The 21,061-nt window shown below is 40.6% G+C and overlaps 1 protein-coding gene across 1 annotated transcript; it reads left to right on the top strand.

The window, feature by feature from the left end:
• Positions 1-8: 8 nt before the first annotated feature.
• MZT1 (mitotic spindle organizing protein 1) lies at positions 9-14,689 on the top strand. The gene is made up of 3 exons (XM_040266869.1): positions 9-201; positions 5,358-5,503; positions 12,889-14,689. The coding sequence occupies exons 1-3, from the start codon at positions 129-131 to the stop codon at positions 12,910-12,912; spliced, it is 243 nt and encodes an 80-aa protein (XP_040122803.1). The 5' UTR covers positions 9-128; the 3' UTR covers positions 12,913-14,689.
• Positions 14,690-21,061: the final 6,372 nt, after the last annotated feature.

The following is a 21,061-nucleotide window of genomic DNA, read 5'->3' as shown; positions in this document are numbered from 1 at the left end:
GCTGGCGAACAGCGCGAGAGGCGGAGCCTTCCGGCGTGAGCCGGCAACGCGCGGTGTGATTGCCCAGGAGAAAGGAAGGCGCTCCAGTTCCGGGTCAGGCCCTTCGCCCGCCTCCGTCGGCCTCCGCCATGGCTAGCAGCAGTGGCGCCGGGTCGGCGGCAGCGGCAGCGAATCTGAATGCGGTGAGGGAGACCATGGACAGTGAGTGCCCGTTTCGCCCCCTTTACCTTGCCTCTGTTCCCCAGAGCCAAGGCCCTGGGGCGGGGCTGGGCCCACGAGGACTTCAGGTCCACTTCCTGCCCCGCTCGGCATCTTTGGAGATCTTCCCAAGGGACCCTCCAGAGCTGATGGCCCCATCCTTTGAGAGTCGTCTCTCCGTTCCTGCGTAGTTTGTCGCGCGCACGGCGTTGCGGTCCCACGTCAGCCCGGCGCGCGCCTGGTCCCTCCCGCACCGGACCCCGCGCGCCGCCTGTTTGCCGCCTCCAGTGCTTTCTCCCGAGTGCTCATTTCGCGCCCTCTCCCGCGCCCAGTCCCCGCGACCTTCCTCGCGCGAGCTCATGCCACGCCTGGTCCCCGCGCAGGTTCCCCCGCATCCCTTCTCCTGCGCCGGCCTCGCGCACCTTGCCCACCCCGCGCGCCGCATCCAGTGAGGGGAGCGCCTCCGAAGCGCCCCAGACTGAGCTCCTTGCAGACAGTGGCTTCCTGTGTTTGGTCACCGCTCCATCCCTCCTTGTACCTTGCGCTGCAGCAGGAGCATGTTAAATACCTACCCCTTGAAGGAACAAGTAGTGCTTTAATCAGAGTTGCTCCAGTTTAGTCCTGGAGCCGGTGATGCCGGTGTCCGGAGACCGTGGGCGTATTTACCTGTTTTGCAGCAGGGAGCACGCAGGTAGAAACTGCCCGCAAGTAATAGGGGAAAAAAGTGTCTTGGAGTTATCCTCTGTCTCCTTTCTTTTGCCGGTTCTGCCACTTTGTAGCCCTGGTGTAGGCTTGGACAAGTCATTTAAACATCTTTGAGCCTGCCTTTTTTTTTTAAACCCCAGTGAAACAAGACTGCTACCTCGTGCTACGTGAGTGCTAAGTCGCTTCAGTTAAGTCCGACTCTTTGCGACCCCATGGACTGTAGCCCGCCAGGCTCATCTGTCCATGGGATTCTTCACTCAAGAATACTGGAGTGGCTTAGGTTCCCAGGCCCTCTTTCAGGGGATCTTCTCAACCAGGGATCGAACCGAGGTCTCCTGCATTGCAGGCAGATTGTTTACTGTCTGAGCCACCAGGGAAGCCCCCTACTACCTCCTGGGATTATTGTAAATATTTAAATAAGATAACCTGATAAAGGTATCTCGAAGGTGACCATTAACAGGTAGTTCCTGCACTGTTTTTGTGTATAAACATCATTCCACGACCCCTTTTGTTGTCCCCATTTTATTTGCCTGCATCTGTATATGTGTGTTTGATGTTAAATTTTGCTTTTTTGCGTTTTCCAAGGGATACACACGTGAACTGCTGTCTCTTTCAAACCATGAAATTCTCATTAAGCAGTGTCAGCCTTCATGTCCTATCTCTGGCTCCTTCACTGTAGGCTCCACTTCCTATTAGAGCCCCTTCTTTATGAGGACTTGCGATAAAGCTTATGACTTTCTTTGCACTCGCTGCTGCTTTGCTTTTCAAAGATTTTTTTTTTTATTATTAACAGAGCCTTTGCATCTAATTTTTTACTCAGTGTCTGCTTTTGTCTTTTTCTGAAAAATGGAATTCAGCCTATTTTCTCATCCTTCTTGAAATAGCAGAGCTTATTAGTTTTATTTTGTAAGTGGATTTGTGTACATAGAAACTAGTGTACACCATTATTGTCTTACATCTTTGCTTGGAAGCCAATGTGGTTTCTGAACAGTATGAAGTGTATTTGAGGCCTGACTTCTAGTCAGTTTTCTTATATTAACTGTTCCTTGTTATATGGGCACAGGATTCCATTTGAATAGAAAGCCCGCGTTTTCTCTCTGATGAAACTACTGATACAGGAATGAGAACTGATCGTTTTTAATTGGCTGCATCCAGGTTTTCACAGACAGAACTGAAGATTATAGTGTTGGAATATGAAAAAGTGAAGAAAGAGCAGATTATTTTTTCTCAACCAACACTGGCAGAGAGAGTGTGCAAAGTAGAGAACACTGCTCCTCTATACGCAGTGTGTCCCCAAATCAGAAGGTAAAAAGGAAGGCCCCAGGTTGGCAGTGTATCAACATCTGTTAAATGTGGCAGTTAGGTCCTGTCGTGTCCATTGGAACTAGCTGCAATCATGCCATGCATGCATGATCAATCACTCAGGCATGTCCGACTCTTTGCCATTCCATGAGCTGTAGCCTTCTAGACTTGTCTGTCCGTGGGATTTCCCAGGCAAGAATAATGAAATGGGTTGCCATTTCCTCCAGGGGATCTTCCCAACCCAGGGATCAAACTGACATCTCCTGAATCATAATTGAGTCCAGAACAGTCAGTCAAAATGTGTAGTTTTGCAAAGTTAATGAAAATATTTTCCAGGCTGTCTCTAGTGATTGAGGCACAAAGGGGAACATTGTGACACTTTCACTGTTAAGAATTGACCACACACTCAACTGAGAAAGTCCTCAATGCAGTCCTTTAATAATCCCACCTTTCTCCGCTCTCATTGCCAGAAATAGAACTTTAAATTGCCCAAGGGACTGGGCTGACCTACATAAGCACCAGTATTTTTCGTTAATGTGGAGTGTCCATGTATTTAAATCTATCCATGAGACCCAAACTGAAGTGTTCAAAACTTTTTGACTCTGACAGTGCTGCTTCAAGATCTAGTATATTTCTCCTTATCCTCTTCCTCCCTCCCTCCCATCAGTATTAAGAGTCAGCTAAGTGATTTAATCTTTTAATTAATGTCATATGATTTGCAAGGATTATAAAATTGAGCTATGAACATTTGTAATTTTATTGTGAAAATGAAAGCAGTTTGATAAAGATACTTTAGACAGGGGAGGAAGTGGTGGGCTTTGTTATTTATCTGCACAGAACACTGAAAGAAGCCTGATTGATCCTTGCCAGATTTAGTATAGGGTCTGTTGCGTATGGGGCTTCCCTGGTGGCTCAGTGGTAAAGAATCTACCTGCCAATGCAGGAGACATGGGTTCGATCCCTGGGTCAGGAAGATCCCTGGAGAAGGAAATGGCAACCTACTCCAGTATTCTTGCCTGGGAAATCCCATGGACAGAGGAGCCTGGCAGGCTACAGTCCATGGGGTTGCAAAAGAGTCACACATGACTTAGCCTTAGCGACAGTAACAACAAATTATGTTTTTGGCAACGGTAATTAAAATTTACTTCTTCCCTACTTGAGGCTTCAGTGTGATACAGTTGTTCCTCAGTATTTGCCGGGAAATTGGGTTCAAGACACCCTCACCCACCCACCCATACCACAATTGTGGGTGCTCAAGTCTGTCATATAAAATGGCTAAGTGTTGGCATATAACCCACATTCATCCTCTTGTATAGGGGCTTCTCAGGTGACTGAGTGGTCAGGAATCTGCCTGCCGAGAATTTTTTTTCCCAAATATTTTCAATACACAGTTGACTTGTATCGAGTTGTAAACTAGCAAAAGAAGTGAAGAGAGTCCACAGTGTGCAAGGCAGTGTTGGTGAGAGTCCACAGTGTGCAAGGCAGTGTTGGTGAAGCAAACATATAGTCCATGCTCACACCATCAATCCCCTTGCTTTCTCCTGTGACGGCTCCCCTACCTCTCTCCTTCACTAAGCTTCTTCAGTTCTTCACTCATCTCAGATTTGACCTTTTGTATTAATCTCTCCTGTCCATGCCACCTGCCAGTCTCTGCATAATTGCAATAACTTATCTGGACTCCTTCTCCACAGGTCTTACACTGGGAAGAACTTGGTAAATGAGACTGAAAGGCTCATGTAAAGACTGTGTAATTAACGGGGATAAATGGTTGTGAAATATGAGATGAGCCAGACATGAGAATATACTAAGGCCCTATTGAAGATTTGAGAACTCTGGGAAGCTACTACATTTAAAACAGGAATATGACAAGATCAGATATTCTTTTTTTTTTTTTTTTTTAAGATTTTGCCTTCAAGGCTGCAGTGGCAGGATGGGAGTAACTTAGGCAAAACCCAGCAGATACCTTGAGTTGAGTAGGAGTTTAGGGTCCAGGGAGACCAAGGCAGGCAGAGTTTTTAAGACAGAGTACCTGAGAGGAAAGAGCCTGCACCTAGAGAGAGTTCTGGAGGTCCATGGAATGTTCTCCCTCAGGTATTCAGCATGGCATTGATCAGTGTGCAAGGAAAGTACCCCCAAAAGACACCAAAGGATCAAACTGTTCCTAGATAACTGTATCTCATGACAAAGCTTGAGAATATGTATAGAAGCACAAAACTGCCGGACACCCAGCACAGTAAAATTCACAATGTCTGGCATCCAGTCAGAAATTATTAGGTATACAAAAACAGAAGAATGTGACCGATGATAAGAAAATTTTAATCTGTTAAATCTGACCCACAGTTGATACAGATGTTAGGATTAGCAGGTGAAAACATTAGAATGGTACTCCATGTGCTCAGGTTATGTAGAGGAATGGAAGAGAGGTTTTTTTAAACAAATTGAACTTCTCAAGATGAAAATGAATATGAAGTATGAAAAAGTGGAACAGGCCCATATCACAAAAATCATGAATATTATGAAAGTTTTCAAAAAGACTTAGACTGAAATTAAAGATGGCTTAGTATTGTTCATTTGTCTGTTCATCCCAAAATAAAGTGTCATTTTCATACAGTTCATATCAAAATCCAAATGGTATATTACTGACTAAGCAGTTCCACTTCTAGGAATTTATTCTGATAAAATTAAAGTTCCTATGTACAGATATTTGTCGTGGTATTATTTTCATCAGGGAAACAGGAGACCCACATAACAAAATAGCAGAGCAGTTAAGTAATGTATGTTATTTCCTTAAAATGGAATATTACATGAATGATTACATTGTAAGAGAATACTAAAAAGTGGGAAAGTGTTCGGAATAATCTAGACTATGATATGTAAATTTTAGATAGATACTAAATGAGTAGTAGAATATAAACCAAGATATAGAAGAGTTATGTGGAGGGAGGTTGTAATTTATTTGTAAGTTTCTAGAGCTAAGTAAGGGCAGTATTACATGCCAGTTTTCCAGTATTACCTCCCGGTTTCCAAATCTAGGAATGCTGTGCTGTTCTTTGGTGTTATGCAATATTATATGAATTAAAAACAGAGGTATTCATGTGCATTTTTTAAATGTTACAAGATTTTATTCTTAAAATTTTCTTGTCTTTTTCCAGTCCTACTTGAGATTTCAAGAATTTTGAATACTGGATTAGATATGGAAACCCTGTCTATATGTGTGCGGCTTTGTGAACAAGGAATTAACCCAGAAGCTTTATCATCAGTTATTAAGGAACTTCGCAAGGCCACAGAAGCCTTAAAGGTAGAGAATCATATGTTCACTCACTCTGAATGAAAATGCTTTTGTTTAGAAAACAATTAATGCTGAAATTTTATGTGAGTAATTCTAAACAAGGTTAAACTAACATCTGTCATCAGGAGAAATTCTGAAGGCCAGGATCTCAGTAGTGTATGTTCAGATCACAAAATTCTCTCTCTAAACCATGTTGTCTTTTTGTAAAAGTCTCTGATTATGTTTAGAATTCTGCTTGTGTTGGGGGTGATATTGTTTCTGCCCACCCCCAAAAGATATGCTTAAGTGTGCAACACCTGTGAATATACCATGTTTGGAAATAGTGTATCTGTAGGTATAATCAAATTGACATGAGATCATAATGGGTTAATGACCAGTGTCCTTATGAAGACGAGAAATTTGGACACAGATATACAAAGCACATACCCTGTGAGGACACAGAGGGGATGCTCTATGATGACAGAGACAGAGATTGGAGTGATGGCGTTTACAAGACAAAGAAGGCCAAGGATTGTCGGCCGCCACCAGAAGGTGAGAGGCAAGGAAGGATACTCTGCTAGAGCCTTCAGAGGGAAGGATGGTCCTGCTGACACCTTGATTTTGGACTTCTGCCTCCAGAACTATTAGAGAATAATTTTCTGTTGTAAGCTACCCAATTGGTGGTACATGTTTATGGCAACCCTAGAAATCTAATTTAGATTTACTATTGGAAAGTGGAGTGCTGCTGTAAGAAATACATAAAAATGTGGATGTGACTTTAGAATTGGGGAATAGATAGAGGTTGGAAAGTTTTAGGGTGCTTGATAGTAAAAGCCTGGATGGCCTTAAAGACTTGGTAGAATGATAGACATTAAAGGTGATTCTAGTGAGAGCTCAGAAGAAAAAGAGTATCAGTCATCTCAGAGAATACGTCTGTCATGAATAGAATATTGTTAGAAATATGAACGTGAAAGGTGCCTCTCTGAAGTCTCAGACCGAAATGAACAACCTCGGGTGTTGGACCCTGGAGGAAAGGCCATCCTTGGTATAAAGAGTACTCAGCTGAATTATATTCTACTGTTGGAAGGAAAATAAAACTTGTAAGCAATGACTTGGGTATTTAGCTAAGGAAATTTCCAAAGCATGGAAAGTAGGGCCTGGTTTCTCCTTGCTGCTTATGGTAAAATGTAAGGGGAATAGGAAATTGAGAAAGGAATAAGTAAAAAGAAACCAGCACTCACTTTAGGAAGCTCTCAGCCTACCCAGATAGATCTCTGGAAAGAAGGCTGAGAGTGTAGCTAGATAACCTTTTGGTGAAGAGATTAGGTTGTGTGATTCAGATGCAGTGAACATCTCAGTATAAAATCAGGCTAGCTTGAACTTAAAGGGATGAAGAAAGGCTGTCATACTTCTGGGGTTCTGTAGGCGGCTGATGGAGCTGTTAGTGTGTGCACATCCTTGAAGGAAAGGGAAGGGTAGCCCAGAGGCCAAGAACTGCTGAGGCCAGTTGGGCTGTGTTGCCAGCGTGGACCCAGAGGACCACCTTTTTTCAAATTTGCATTAACCACCTTTTAATTGCTGAGATTGCAAACAGTAAAGGTGTTGTGTTCCCTTTCTTGTTTGCACACACTCCTATTTAAAATCTCACATGATGTTATTTCCATATTTATGTAACGCTCATATTGAGTGTTAAACTCATTAAACTCATATGAACACTTTGGAGAAGGCAATAGCACCCCACTCCAGTACCCTTGCCTGGAAAATCCCAAGGGCAGAGGAGCCTGGTAGGCTGCAGTCCGTGGGGTCGCTGAGTCAGACACGACTGAGTGACTTCACTTTCCCTTTTCACTTTCATACATTGGAAAAGGAAATGGCAACCCACTCCAGTGTTCTTGCCTGGAGAATCCCAGGGACGGTGGAGCCTGCTGGGCTACCGTCTATGGGGTCGCAGAGTCAGACATGACTGAAGCGACTTAGCAGCAGCAACATATGAACACTTAGTCCCTCTTAAAACTTGTCCAAGTTATGAAGTGACTTATCCTCTACCCTTTTGTCTTTCCTTTGAGGAGACATTCAGTTTACCCATCTCAGATTAAGTTACTCTGTGATAAGTTCCAATAATCCGAGTCATTGGTTTTGTGCTTTTTAAAACTTTTTTTTTTTTTAAATCTTAACACCAGAAGGTAAACAAGGCACATTTACAGAGCAAAAATGTATCATAAGTACAGTTCTCATTGTCAGCACCCTAGAAGTTCGTTATGCTCTCCTATCACTAACCTCTCTTTCCTGCTCCCCATTCCAATAATTACTGTCCTAATTTTTATGATAGAGACTTTAACATTTTTACTGACTAAGCATGGATCTCTAAACACCAGTTTAATTTTGTAAAAAAACTTCTAACTTGCTGTGAGATTTTACAGCACAGTTGCTTTTTTCCACTGAGTTTCTTCATCTGACATTATTTTTGTGAGGTTCATTTCTGCTGTATGCAGCTGTAATGCATTCCTTTTCACTGTAATAATCATGTTTCATACAAATATAGTACTTTTTATTTATCCTTCCTATTCCTACTATGAATGGGTATTAGGTTGCTCCCTGTCCAGAGCTATCATGAACATGCTGCTCTGAGCCTAATTGTCTATGTCTTCTGATACATGTATGTGGGCATTTCTGTTGAGTGTGTATCTAGAACTAGAATTGCTGAATTATAGCTTCTGTGTATTTTCAACTTGAGGAATTAAGGCCAGACTTTACTACAGTGGTTATATAAATTTGTATTCCCACCAGCAGCAAATGAATTTCCCTTGCTTCTCAGCTTTGTCTATGCTTATTATTGTGAGTGTTCTTTAATTTTAGTCATTATGGTAAGTGTGTTTGGACTTCTTGTGTACTAGCATTTCTATGAGTACCAGTGAGATCCAGTGAATTTTTTTGGCGGTGGCGGGGGGGGTGGGTGGGGAGGGCCATTTTCTTTTGTGAAATATCTTTTCATGTATTTTGCCCATTTTTCTGGGTTATCTGTCCTATTCTTTATGGGTAGTCTTTGTTTAAATATTTTGGAAATGAACTTTTGTCAGATATACATGTAAGGCTTCTAATCAGAATTTTTAAGTAATTATGAAAACTATTCAAATTTTATATTTCTTTTTTAAATGTATTTTTAATTGGAGGATAATTGCTTTACAGTTGTGTTATAAACACAATTTACAATTGTGTAGGCTGGTTGGATGGCATCACCAACTCATTGGACATGGGTTTGGGTAAACTCCGAGAGTTGGTGATGGACAGGGAGGCCTGGCATGCTGCGGTTCATGAGATCACCAAGAGTTGGACATAACTGGGCGACTGAACTGAGGCTTCTGCCATACAAAGCTCGAATCAGCCACAAATACACACAAGTCCCCTTCCTCTTGAACCACCCACCCACCTCCCATCCCATCACAGAGCACCAAGTTAAGCTCCCTGTGTTGTCCAGCAACTTCTATTTCTTTTTTTAACTCAATAACTGTTGCCTTAATATGAGAGAAAGAAAAATAACTACATAATACAGTAAGAATAGCTAGTATTTATTCTGCTTTTGCTAAACTCTCCACTGAGGACTCGTGCTGCATTGTTTCCTTTATAGTCAATGCAGGGATGTTTACTACGACGACTAGTAAGAGTTTACCCCAAGGAACCTGAAGCTGTGGTGCTAACTCACTTCTCCCAAGACTTACAGTTCAGTGGTTGAGCTAGGATTTGAGCTCAGACCTTCTGACGTCAGAGTTGTTACTGCTAAGTTTCTGCCTACAGTAAGTTCTAAAAAATATCTGAGCCTGCTATTTAAAAAAGCAGGAAATGATTAGAACCAAACCAGTGGACTGGAGCCCAAGTACCTTCCCCAGCTTAATACTGTCTCATAACCCTGTTTTTAAAAATAACAGGTATCATAGCCTTTTGTTAGTAAATTTCTGAAATTTCAGTGGAAGAGGATTTATCTAATATATATCTTCCACAACCACAAAATTTTTTATTCAGCTATGCTGGAGTTTGAAAGAGAATGGGGAGGCAGAATAGCAAGAGATTTTTATATTAATGCAGATTGACTGACGTGAAGGAACTGGAGACAAGTAACCTAGCTGGAAAGGTAGGGGGCAGAAGCCCCTGTTTAACATAACTTTTTCAGCTTTGATGTACTGATTACTCCACATCCAGTGGATTATAATGAACTCTGAAGGCAAAGTCAATGCAGTAACTCCCCTACATAGCAAGCTGTCAGGTTGTGAACGTCAGGTGTGAGTGAAGTTGCAGCTTGGCCTCTGCCCCCTATTGCTGACCACCCTTCAGCTCTGCCATCTCCCACATCCTCTCCCTCACCATAAATAACTCTTCCTGCCTGTCCACTCAATGCCATTCCCCATATGCCAGCCATTGTCTTGTACTTTGCAAGGTACTGCACTGTTAGATTCAAAATGTTTCTTTATTTTTTGTGTCTGTTTTTTATCTATTATTTGTGTGAAAAGTATTATAAACCTAAAATACAGTTATACAGTTACAATGATACTATTATAAACCTATAGTACAGTACTACATTGTGTCGGTTAGGTACCTAGGCTAACTTTGTTGGACTTATGAACAAATTGGACACTCTCAGAAAAGAACTCATTTGCATGTAGGGGACTTACTACAATTAAGTTGAACAAAAATCAGAAAGTGTTGCCCATTTGAATGGAAAATCAGTCTCATACACAGACAAAGCCTCTTAAAACACATTTCTCTGATAACCTAAAATTGGTATACCTGACTCTTTCTAAAACTAGGTAGGGAAAGAGATCATGAAAAGTTTCCAGTAAAGAAGAAATGTTCATTAGAACTTTTTCTTGAACGTAATGTTTGCAATCTGTTTAAGTTGTATAAAAGTAATACATGTTGGTAGTTTTTAAATATTTAGATCAGAAAATACAAAGAAGGAAACAAAAATCATTCAAGATCACCAGTAGATAACCCCTGATAATATTTGGTTAACATCATCCTAGCTGGTCTCATGCTACTTTGAAAACAAAAATATTATAAGTTAATCTCATTGAATTAAAAATGAATAAACTTCCTCAGGTTGATTCTCTGCAGATCAAAGTCTGTTCTCTCCTAACTGCTCCTGCTGGGTCTGGGTTGGGAGCTGGTTGGTTCAGAAATGCACTCAGCCACACCTGTCTTCTCTTGACCGCCTTACCCTGCCCCAGCCTTACTGCCTTAATATGCATAGGTTCTCTCTTTTGTGTGGTTGCTGCTCATGAATTTTTTTCTGCATATTTGTTATTTCTCTTAGTGTGATAAATAGAGTAAGGAGAAACTCTTCTTGCTGCATTGTATTATCTTTACCTAGAAATCCTAGTGATTAGAATTTAATTATATGGTACTCATCTGTTTTAGACCATATACAATATAAATCACAGATGTGATGAAATGTTGCAAGGAATTGTTGATCTGAAACAGTTTTTTCTTCTGTTCTTAAATATGAAGAAAATTATAATTTTACTAATTATTTTGTTTTTCTCTTTCAAATCTTTTAGATTTGTATATAGTTATTGTATTTTATATGTATGCATAAATAAAAGCAGCTAGTTGTGTGTCACCCAGATAGATAAATTTCTTAACAGTGGTAGACAGATTGCCTTATGTTTATTTGTCACAGCATAAGTAGAATTGTTAATCACGTGTATTTATTTTAAAAATAAGACTTTATTTTTATGAATGTTACTTTTATCAACACTGGATTTTTGTGTTGTCTCCTCAATGCTAGTATTTATGTGTTGGCAGTCATTTATAGATTCTGATTTCAGAAATTGTGGGCAAAACTCATTTTCCCATATTTTCTACTTTCTTGCCATGGTACCTTGAATTATACACTGTCGGTGACTTCAAACACACTAAGCCTTGTGTTTTCTATTGAAGCTGTCCTGTACTATCACTGATACCTCTGAGTATGTGATGTATCTCCTCACTGCAGCATGAGGACATTGGCACTGTAGAATTTGTAGTTGGCAGAGAAATGAGTGATGAAGTAAGTCCCATGTCCCCATCCATCCTCAAAGGAGGGAATAAACCTGGGCAATGGAAAGTTTGGAGAGAAGACCTCGGATGTGGGTTTTCCCCAGAACCGCTGTGTATACACTTTTGGAGTCTTTAATGACTGTCTGGAAACTGTTTGAGTTTCTAGGATGCCATTGCTATCTTCCTTTCAACTGGAAAGTAGTTCTGCACCCATTTAACATGAATGCTTTACGAGGTTGACGGCTTGCGTAATTCAAATGAAAAGACATGTTGCCTTGTATCTTGAAGGGGAACCTCTAAAAATTAGTATGAAAATGGGATCAGGTTCTAATTCTTGTGAATAGTAAACCCAAGAAGAGAAAGATGAACAACCATTATATAGCAAAACATGGGAGGTTCTGTTGACAAGAATGTTTCATACTTAGTTACCTACAACTTTCCAAGTATCTTAAGAAATTTCCTTGAAGGACCTCGGAACTTAGACTGAATACTAAAAAACAAGTTTTAATTAGGAGGTTGAAATGTAAATGAATTGAGTTTACTATGTACTTTTATTTAAATTCAATATTTCCATATTTGCCCTTGAGAAATTGCCTATTTAAATCCTATCTTTTAGAAATGCATATAAAATAATTTTCTGATGAATGATAATGGTGTCTGGAAATTTCTACAGAATAATCAGGGAAAGGGTAATGGATGCTGGTTTAGGTAAAGCTGTATTAGCCACGTATTCATTATTCCTCTTTTGCCTTTTTTTTTCCTTTGTGTTACAGCATAACAGATCTTTTTCATTTTTTTCTTTTTCTTTTTCTTTTTGCACTGTAACGAAACATACAGAAACAAACTAACAAAGACTGTGGATGAGGACTTCTATAAGTTAATTTTTCAAGTAGTGCTAGTAATATTTTTACATTAACTGTTACTTAAGATTATGTAGCAATTTGGACTTCCCACGTGGTGCAGTGGTAAAAACTTCACCTGCCAATGCAGGAGACTCAAGAGACACAGGTTCAATCCCTGGGTTGAGAAGATCCCCTGGAGTGGGAAGTGGCAACCCACTCCAGTACTCTTGCCTGGAAAATTCCATGGACAGAGGAGCTTGGCAGGCTGCAGTCCATGGGGTAACAAAAAGTTGGACACAACTGAGTGACTGAACACAAACGCAATAATTTTCAACTGTTAGCCTAGCAGTCAGTCCAAATGGTAGTTCTAATAATGTCCTGCAAAAAGTGAAAACTTCTGCATCGTGCTGATAAAAGTGCTTTGCTATGTGTGGGGAAAGAGTTGTTTGTTAATGACAGTGCAATATTGACAAATTTATTTCCATGATGTTTTTTCCCCCCCGCCATGATTTTGTTATACTGAATCATACTTTCTTGTTCTAGGCTGCTGAAAATATGACAAGCTGACTTTCTGAAGAAATCCTGATGAGCTATGTCAAGCTGTGTAAGAAGATTGAAGATTGCATTGTAGTCAAGAACATACAATGAAATCACTGCATGTAGCAATGTAGAAACATTGTCCTTTTTAAAAGAATTATAAAACCATAGCTTTATAAATCAGTGGAAAGTGGCTTACAGAGAAAACTATCAGTTGTGTTTACATCACATCTTTTTTTTTTTCTTTAACTGCTCTAATGCTTTGGCATTGCTGTGTTCATATTTATGTATTCCTAATTTATAGCTCTGATAGCTTTAATTTTCTAAGCAGTCTGTCCATCAGATGTGCACATCTGCTGTGCCTGGGTGAACTGTAGTGGAACCCATCAGCAGTAATGTTGTAGTTAAGACTTGTTGACATTTCCATTATAAACTTAAATTTTGAATTGTTTATGCAAAATAACTGTGGATTTATGTTGTATTAGGCTGAAAGTTGACAGAATTTCCGCTACCATGTGTGGATTTTTGATTTAGATTCATTATGCATATCAGAATCTTGTTTTTTATAAGAACATGGAAAACGTGTTGTTAATCTGCTCTTTAACAAAGAATATTTTCTTTTTTTAAATGTAAAGTTTGAGTGGCAGTTAAAAGTGTGAACCAGATCATATTGATTGAAAAGTAAAACTTCCAGAAAACTTAGATTTTAAAGGTAATGACAGTGCTTAGCTTAGTATTATTTGTCATTTGATTCATTTAAATTTACGGAAGATATTAATTGAGAATGTTTTTCTAAGTTTTTAATTCATAATGAAACAATTCCAGCATGAAAAGTCTTTTTACTTTTGTTAAGTAAAAATAATTTGAGTGCTTACTTAATAAAATACCTTGAGTGGTTATCTAGTAAATCACCAAACAGGTAGTGACATTCAATAAATAATGTTACTAGTTTCTGAAGGAATAAAGATTTCCAGTCATTAAACAAAAAATAATCACATTTTCTGCATCAGGAATTCTGAATATGCCTTTCTAAGATCATTTTTGTGTGTCGTTATTTTTACCCTGTAAGTTTTAACTAATTGAAGTGATGGTTCAAAATAAAGTTTAGAAAACTTAGGATAATTTGGTTTCTGTTCCTCTAACAGAATCTCCATGAACTATTTTTTCCCAAGACCACTACAAATTGAATCTGATTTTTTAAGATTGTGTTAGCTTTGCAGTTAAATGATAGTACAGGCATATACTCTGGTAGCATATTTTGTTCTTCAAACAAACTAAACTGGTTTTAATAAGGCTTAATAATATTTAATGGCAACCTTCTGTTCTATTTTAAAAATCTAGTCTTTTGACCACGTTGACTTTTGAATGGTGCCATCTTTACCAAGTACACTGAATGTCTGTTATAGGGAGAACAGTTTGGGAGACAGTAAAGGTTTTGATTATAAGTCATCTATATAATTAAAAAACATTGCAAACACTGCATGTCGTTACTTATATAAAATCAGAAAGAAAACACTCTTGTCAAGCTCCAAAATTTGTATATACTTTTAGGTCATAAGAGTTAATAGTTTTATTTATAACTTTGTAGATTATGTTATTTATCTATGAAACAAAGCAGGAAAATATATTGAGAAGGAGTTCTGTTTACAGAGGACTTTAATGTGTTACATTTCTTAAATGTAAATGTGTATTTTCAATGCATACTTAAGTAATACTTAAGGAAACCAAACAAAGTAATCATACAGTTGCATTGTTGCGCATGTTGTCAGTGTCCGAAATAAAACCATTTTGGTGAAATCAGCCTGTACTTCTGATTTAAAGTATGTTTCTGCGAATTCAACTTGTGTTTCTATAAGTATTTGGTAAATATTTAGATACTTTTTTGGAGGAGGACATGGCAACCCACTCCATTATTCCTGCCTGGAGAAGCTGTGGACAGAGGACCCTGGTGGGCTGCTCTCCATAGGGTCGCATAGAGTCGGACACGACTGAAGCGACTTAGCGTGAGCGTGGGATCTCTGTTAGGAAACTTTGGGCTGAATTGTGTTTCCCTAAATCCTGTGTTGAAACAGTAACCTCCAGTTACTCTGCTGCTAAGTTGCTTCAGTCGTGTCCGACTCTGTGCGACCCCATAGACGGCAGCCCACCAGGCTCCCCCGTCCCTGGGATTCTCCAGGCAAGAACACGAGTGGGTTGCCATTTCCTTCTCCAATGCATGAAAATGAAAAGTGTAAGTGAAGTCGCTCAGTCGTGTCCAACTCTTAGCGACCCCATGGACTGCGGCCCACCAGGCTCCTCAGTGCACGGGATTTTCCAGGCAAGAGTGCTGGAGTGGGGTGCCATTGCCTTCTCTGCCAGTTACTCTAGAGTGTGATTATATTTAGGGTAGGGGCCTTGAAAGAGGTGAGTAAGTTAAACATGGGTCTTCAGGGTGAGAACTAACCCAAACTGACTGCTCTCCTGTACGGACACACAGCAGGGCTGCGTGTGCACAGAAAAAAAAACCCTGTGAGGATACATCAAGCAGGTGGCCGTCTACCAGCCAAGGAAAGGGGCTTAAGACAACAAACCACCCAACAACTTTATCTTGAACTTCCAACCTTCAAAACTGTGAGGAAACATCTGTTTAAGCCACCCAGTCAGTAGTACAACTGGCAACTGTAACAAGACAAAGGAACAAATATAAAGCACCTGTTATCGACAAACCATTATAGTCAATCTAAAGCAAAGCTAACCTGGAAAGATAGGCTTTTTTTTTTTTTTTTTTAAGCAAAGCCTTGATGGCTGTCTTATCCCATGTTGGTGAAGAGGAACCCTATGTTTAGTCCTGCTTAGGAACTCAGCTGAAAATAGCCAACCATCTGAGAAACCTGAATCCGAAAGAATAGTTTTGGTTGGTGATAGTTCCCAGTACATGGTCCCTGTGGTTTTAAAGACTGGTACGATTTAATATTATTTAAATTAAAAGGAATCTTTGGGAAACGGCTTTTATGAGACAGAACTGTATTTCACTAGTACTGAGACCCATATAAAGGAATAGAAATTGTTGAACCATTTACATGCGGGCAGCTTGAGTCAAGTGGACAGTATTGCTGAGAAACCAAGATGGTAACCCACTGGATTAGGACCTCGCAAAATAAAATAGATAAAAGTGCTTTGATATTTACCAGTGGAAACTATATTTACACAAACTCCATCCAAATGGAGTTGGATTTTATTTGCATAACAGAAGATGGATTTGCTTTTCTAAAGACTTAATCACTTGAATCACTGCTGTGCTTGCTCACTCAGTCGTGTCTGACTCTTGTGACCCTTTGGATGGTAGCCCGCCAGGCTCCTCTGTCCATGGGGATTCTCCAGGCAAGAATACTGGAGTGGGTTGCCATGCCTTGCTCCAGGGGATCTTCCCAACCCAGGCCTACCTACCGCATTGCAAGTGGATTCTTTAATGTCTGAACTACCAGGGAAGCCCAAAAATACTGGAGTGGGTAGCCTATCCCTTCTCCAAGGGATCTTGCCGACCCAGGAATCTAACTGGAGTCTCCTGCATTGCCAATGGATTCTTTACCAGTTGAGCTACCAGGGAAGCCTGAAACATTTTAAAATGTAAAATAATTTCTATATGTATTTCCCTGATGGCTCAGATGGTAAACAATCTGCCTGCAGTGCAGGAGATTCGGGTTCAATCCCTGAGTCGGGAAGATCCCCTGGAATAGGAAATAGCAACCCACTCCAGTATTCTTGCCTAGAAAATTCCATGGACATAGTCTGCTGGGCTACAGTCCAGAGGATCAAAAAGAGTCCAACACACTGAGTGACTAACACGTTTCAAAAAGCAGATACTATTTTTACATAAATTGCTCAGATGAGGAAATCATTGGGATAAAGAACAGGAGAGAACAGGATTTGTAAGCCAGGGGAGAATGCTGGTAGTCTAGAAAAAGATCTTATTTGTACATTTTTGGTGTAAACTAGTTAGCTGGTAATCTTGAGTAAGCTGAGTATAAAGATATCAAAAGCTTGAGGAGTTTCCAGAAAACCGTGAGCCCCCTCCATCAGCACATCCACCTTGCTGAGGTCAGGTCCACGCCACTTTCCTCATGGGGATGTCTTGCTTGGGATACGTTGATAAGTCAAACTACACAAAGTTTCTATGGAATTTTAAATTTAAGGAAAGTCCTAATACTTGTATAAAGAGAAAGCAAATGCTAAGCGATAGAGTGTCAGAAAAGAACCTAGTGTGGTGTGTAGGCACAGAAGGTGAATCCATAGAAGTGGTGACCAGCCATGAAATTAAAAGATGCTTACTCCTTGGAAAAAAAGTTATGAACTGAACTGAGATAGCATATTGAAAAACAAGAGACATTACTTTGCCAACAAGGATCTGTTTAGTCAAGGCTATGGTTTTTCCAATGGTCATGTATGGATGCGACAGTTGGACTGTGAAGAAAGCTGAGTATGGAAGAATTGATGCTTTTGAACTGTGGTGTTGGAGAAGACTCTTGAGAGTCCCTTGGACTGCAAGGAGATCCAACCAGTCCATTCTGAAGGAGATCAGCTCTGGGATTTCTTTGGAGGGAATGATGCTAAAGCTGAAACTCCAGTACTTTGGCCACCTCATGCGAAGAGTTGACTCATTGGAAAAGACTCTGATGCTGGGAGGGATTGGGGCAAGAGAAGAAGGGGACAACCGAGGATGAGATGGCTGGATGGCATCACCGACTCGATGGATGTGAGTTTGAGTGAACTCCGGGAGATGGTGATAGACAGGGAGGCCTGGCGTGCTGTGATTCATGGGGTCGCAAAGAGTCGGGTATGACTGAGCAACTGAACTGAACTGAACGTTATTCTTACTGAAATGGAAAGTTATATTTAGGTGGGGTGGGAGTGGACTAGAAAGACAGGATGAACCAAATTATGAACATCCCTGAATTTACATCCCTGAACAACTTCCATCTTCATTCCATAGGCATCAGAGAAAGGAAGAGACTGGGTAAACTGTTAAGGAATTTGCAAGTGAAGTACAGGATGAGACCAGAAGCAGGCTTTGGTTAGGAGGCTGTGACAGCTGACAGTAACACAGGCCTAAGGCTCAAATTGGTAGATTCAAGAGACAATAAAGGAAGACATGAAATGTAGTGACATGTTAGGAGGAATATAGAAAAGAAACTAAAAGAAACTGAATTCCCCCCAATCACCCACCCAGGGATCAAACCCTTGCCCACTGCAGTGGAAGTGCAGAGTTTTAACCACTGGACAACCAGGGAATTCCCAGTGACTTGAGTTTTTAACCTGAGCAGCAAAGAGAATGATTTATCAATAAATGAAAATCAGGGAATCTAATTTTTCCAGAAAAATGAGTTTTATTTTAGGAATATCATATTGAACATATGTATGAAATCTCATCCTTGCCTACCTCCCAGTCCCCATACTGATACCTTTTTTTTTCCTATAGTGTTTATCACTCTAATGCAGTTTACTTAGTTATAATATTTACTGACTACTCTCTGTCTTCTTCTACCTGAAGAAGCTTCACAAGGGCAGGGATCTGGGGGGTTCTGTTCAGTGATATATCTCAAGCATCTTGAACTGGTACGTAGTAAGTGCTCAATAAACATGTTAGCTGAAAGCATTGGTAGACTGAGCACCCAAGAAACAATATCCACCATGTGCTTGAAAAATAATAACTAACACACATGGAGAAACCTGTTCCATGTAAAACATTGTTTGATGCTTGACTTGTCTCAAATTGTTACTGTTGGAGATTGCATCATCCCATCATTGCAGGTAGGGGCTTTCCAGATGGCACTAGTTGTAAAGAACCTGCCTGCCAGTGCAGGAGACCTAAGAGACACAGGTTCAATCCCTGGGTCGGGAAGATCCCCTGGAGGAAATGACAACCCACTCCAGTATTCTTGTCTGGAGAATCACCATGGACAGAGGAGCTTGGTGGGTTACAGTACATGGAATCGTAAAAGTTGGACATGACTTAGCAACTAAACCACCACCACCACATCATCGCAGGTAGGGAAATTGAGGCAAAAATGGTAAAGAAATAGCTTCATCGGGAAAGTGGCAGGGCCAGGATTCCAACCCAGCTGAACTGACTATAGAGCCCACACACCATGTGCCTCTCACTATCCATCACCATCTTGGGTGAAAAGACAACACGGGAGGAGCTGAAAGAGGCTGGAAATCAGATGTCTGATAGTTTTAGCTGAAACGGGAAGCAGATGCTGAGAATATAACAAAAGACCATTGAAAAAGAACAGAGTTCCAGAAAAAACATCTATTTCTGCTTTATTGACTATGCCAAAGCCTTTGACTGTGTGGATCACAAGAAACTGTGGAAAATTCTGAAAGAGATGGGAATACCAGACCACCTGACTTGCCTCTTGAGAAACCTATATGCAGGTCAGGAAGCAAGAGTTAGAACTGGACATGGAACAACAGACTGGTTCCAAATAGGAAAAGGAGTGCGTCAAGGCTGTATATTGTCACCCTGCTTATTTAACTTCTATGCAGAGTACATCATGAGAAACGCTGGGCTGGAAGAAGCACAAGGTGGAATCAAGATTGCCAGGAGAAATATCAATAACCTCAGATATGCAGATGACACTACCCTTATGGCAGAAAGTGAAGAGGAACTAAAAAGCCTCTTGATGAAAGTGAAAGAGGAGAGTGAAAAAGTTGGCTTAAAGCTCAACATTCAGGAAACGAAGATCATGGCATCTGGTCCCATCACTTCATGGGAAATAGATGGGGAAAGAGTGGAAACAGTGTCAGACTTTATTTTGGGGGCTCCAAAATCACTGCAGATGGTGATTGCAGCCATGAAATTAAAAGACGCTTACTCCTTGGAAGGAAAGTTATGATCAACCTAGACAGCATATTGAAAAGCAGAGACATTACTTTGCCAACAAAGGTCTGTCTAGTCAAGGCTATGGTTTTTCCAGTGGTCATGTATGGATGTGAGAGTTGGACTGTGAGGAAAACTGAGTGCTGAAGAATTGATGCTTTTGAACTGTGGTGTTGGAGAAGACTCTTGAGAGTCCCTTGGACTGCAAGGAGATTCAACCAGTCCATCCTAAAGGAGATCAGTCCTGGGTGTTCTTTGGAAGGAATGATGCTAAAGCTGAAATTCCAATACTTTGGCCACCTGATGTCAAGAGTTGACTCATTGGAAAAGAACCTGATGCTGGGAGGGATTGGTGGCAGGAGGAGAAGGGGACGACAGAGGATGAGATGGCTGGATGGAATCACCGACTTGATGCACATGAGTTTGAGTGAACTCCGGGAGTTGGTGATGGACAGGGAGGCCTGGCGTGCTGCAGTTCATGGGGTCGCAAGGAGTCGGACACGACTGAGCGACTGAATTGACCTGTACTGAATGATAGTTGCTTACCTTCTCCAGGGTTCTTTTCCTAACCAGCATGTTATTGATGATGCTAATGGGCTTGTGAACTTTTGTGACATCTTTGCAGATCTACATTATTGCCTTTCAATGACAAGTTAAAAACATTCATTTTTTCAGAAATACTGTCCTTGGAAATCCCTTTTTTAACAATAACAACAGCAAACATCTCTTAGTATATTTACTATTGAGCTTATATACACGAGGTATTTTAAGTGTGTAAAAAAAAAGAAAAGGTACATTTGACAGCCCTAAATAGAAGCCTCAGGAAGTCTGCTCCTGCTAAGTCGCTTTAGTCATGTCCAACTCTGTGCCACCCCATAGACGGCAGCCCACCAGGCTCCCTTGTCCCTGGGATTCTCCAGGCAAGAACACTGGAGTGGGTTGCTATTTCCTTCTCCAATGCATGAAAGTGAAAAGTGAAAATGAAGTCGCTCAGTCTCTTAACTAATAATACTTTGTCTGTTAGAGCAGAAAACTGGGGTCTCTTGTGGGTCCCCAGGAACTGAATAGAAATTCTGGTATGTTACATCAGAAGTGATCACATTATCACCTCCAGCTACTGAAAACAATAGCTTGCCAGCTGCATACTTGTAAAGTTACATGAAACCCTTTGAAGAGATTGTTCTGGTAATTCTGTTTTCAAGAGCGGATGTTAGAAAACTATTTCACATGTTAAATATTTTAGACAATCTACTTGCTCCCCTACCAGTAAAAGTCCTTTTTGTTGTAACAGCTACAGCTTATACTTGAATATGCTTATTG

This window comes from Oryx dammah, unplaced genomic scaffold, assembly GCF_014754425.2.
Source record: "Oryx dammah isolate SB20612 unplaced genomic scaffold, SCBI_Odam_1.1 HiC_scaffold_24, whole genome shotgun sequence".
Taxonomy (NCBI): domain Eukaryota; kingdom Metazoa; phylum Chordata; class Mammalia; order Artiodactyla; family Bovidae; genus Oryx; species Oryx dammah.
The sequence above is the reverse complement of the archived record's forward strand: the minus strand, read 5'-3'. Positions and strand labels throughout refer to the sequence as shown.

Excerpts from the sequence above, each read along its gene's own strand:
- MZT1 (XM_040266869.1), top strand. The coding sequence starts at position 129 with ATGGCTAGCAGCAGTGGCGCCGGGTCGGCGGCAGCGGCAGCGAATCTG. Across the intron at positions 202-5,357 it reads GGTGAGGGAGACCATGGACA|TCCTACTTGAGATTTCAAGA; the intron begins GTGAGTGCCCGT and ends GTCTTTTTCCAG. Across the intron at positions 5,504-12,888 it reads AGGCCACAGAAGCCTTAAAG|GCTGCTGAAAATATGACAAG; the intron begins GTAGAGAATCAT and ends TTCTTGTTCTAG.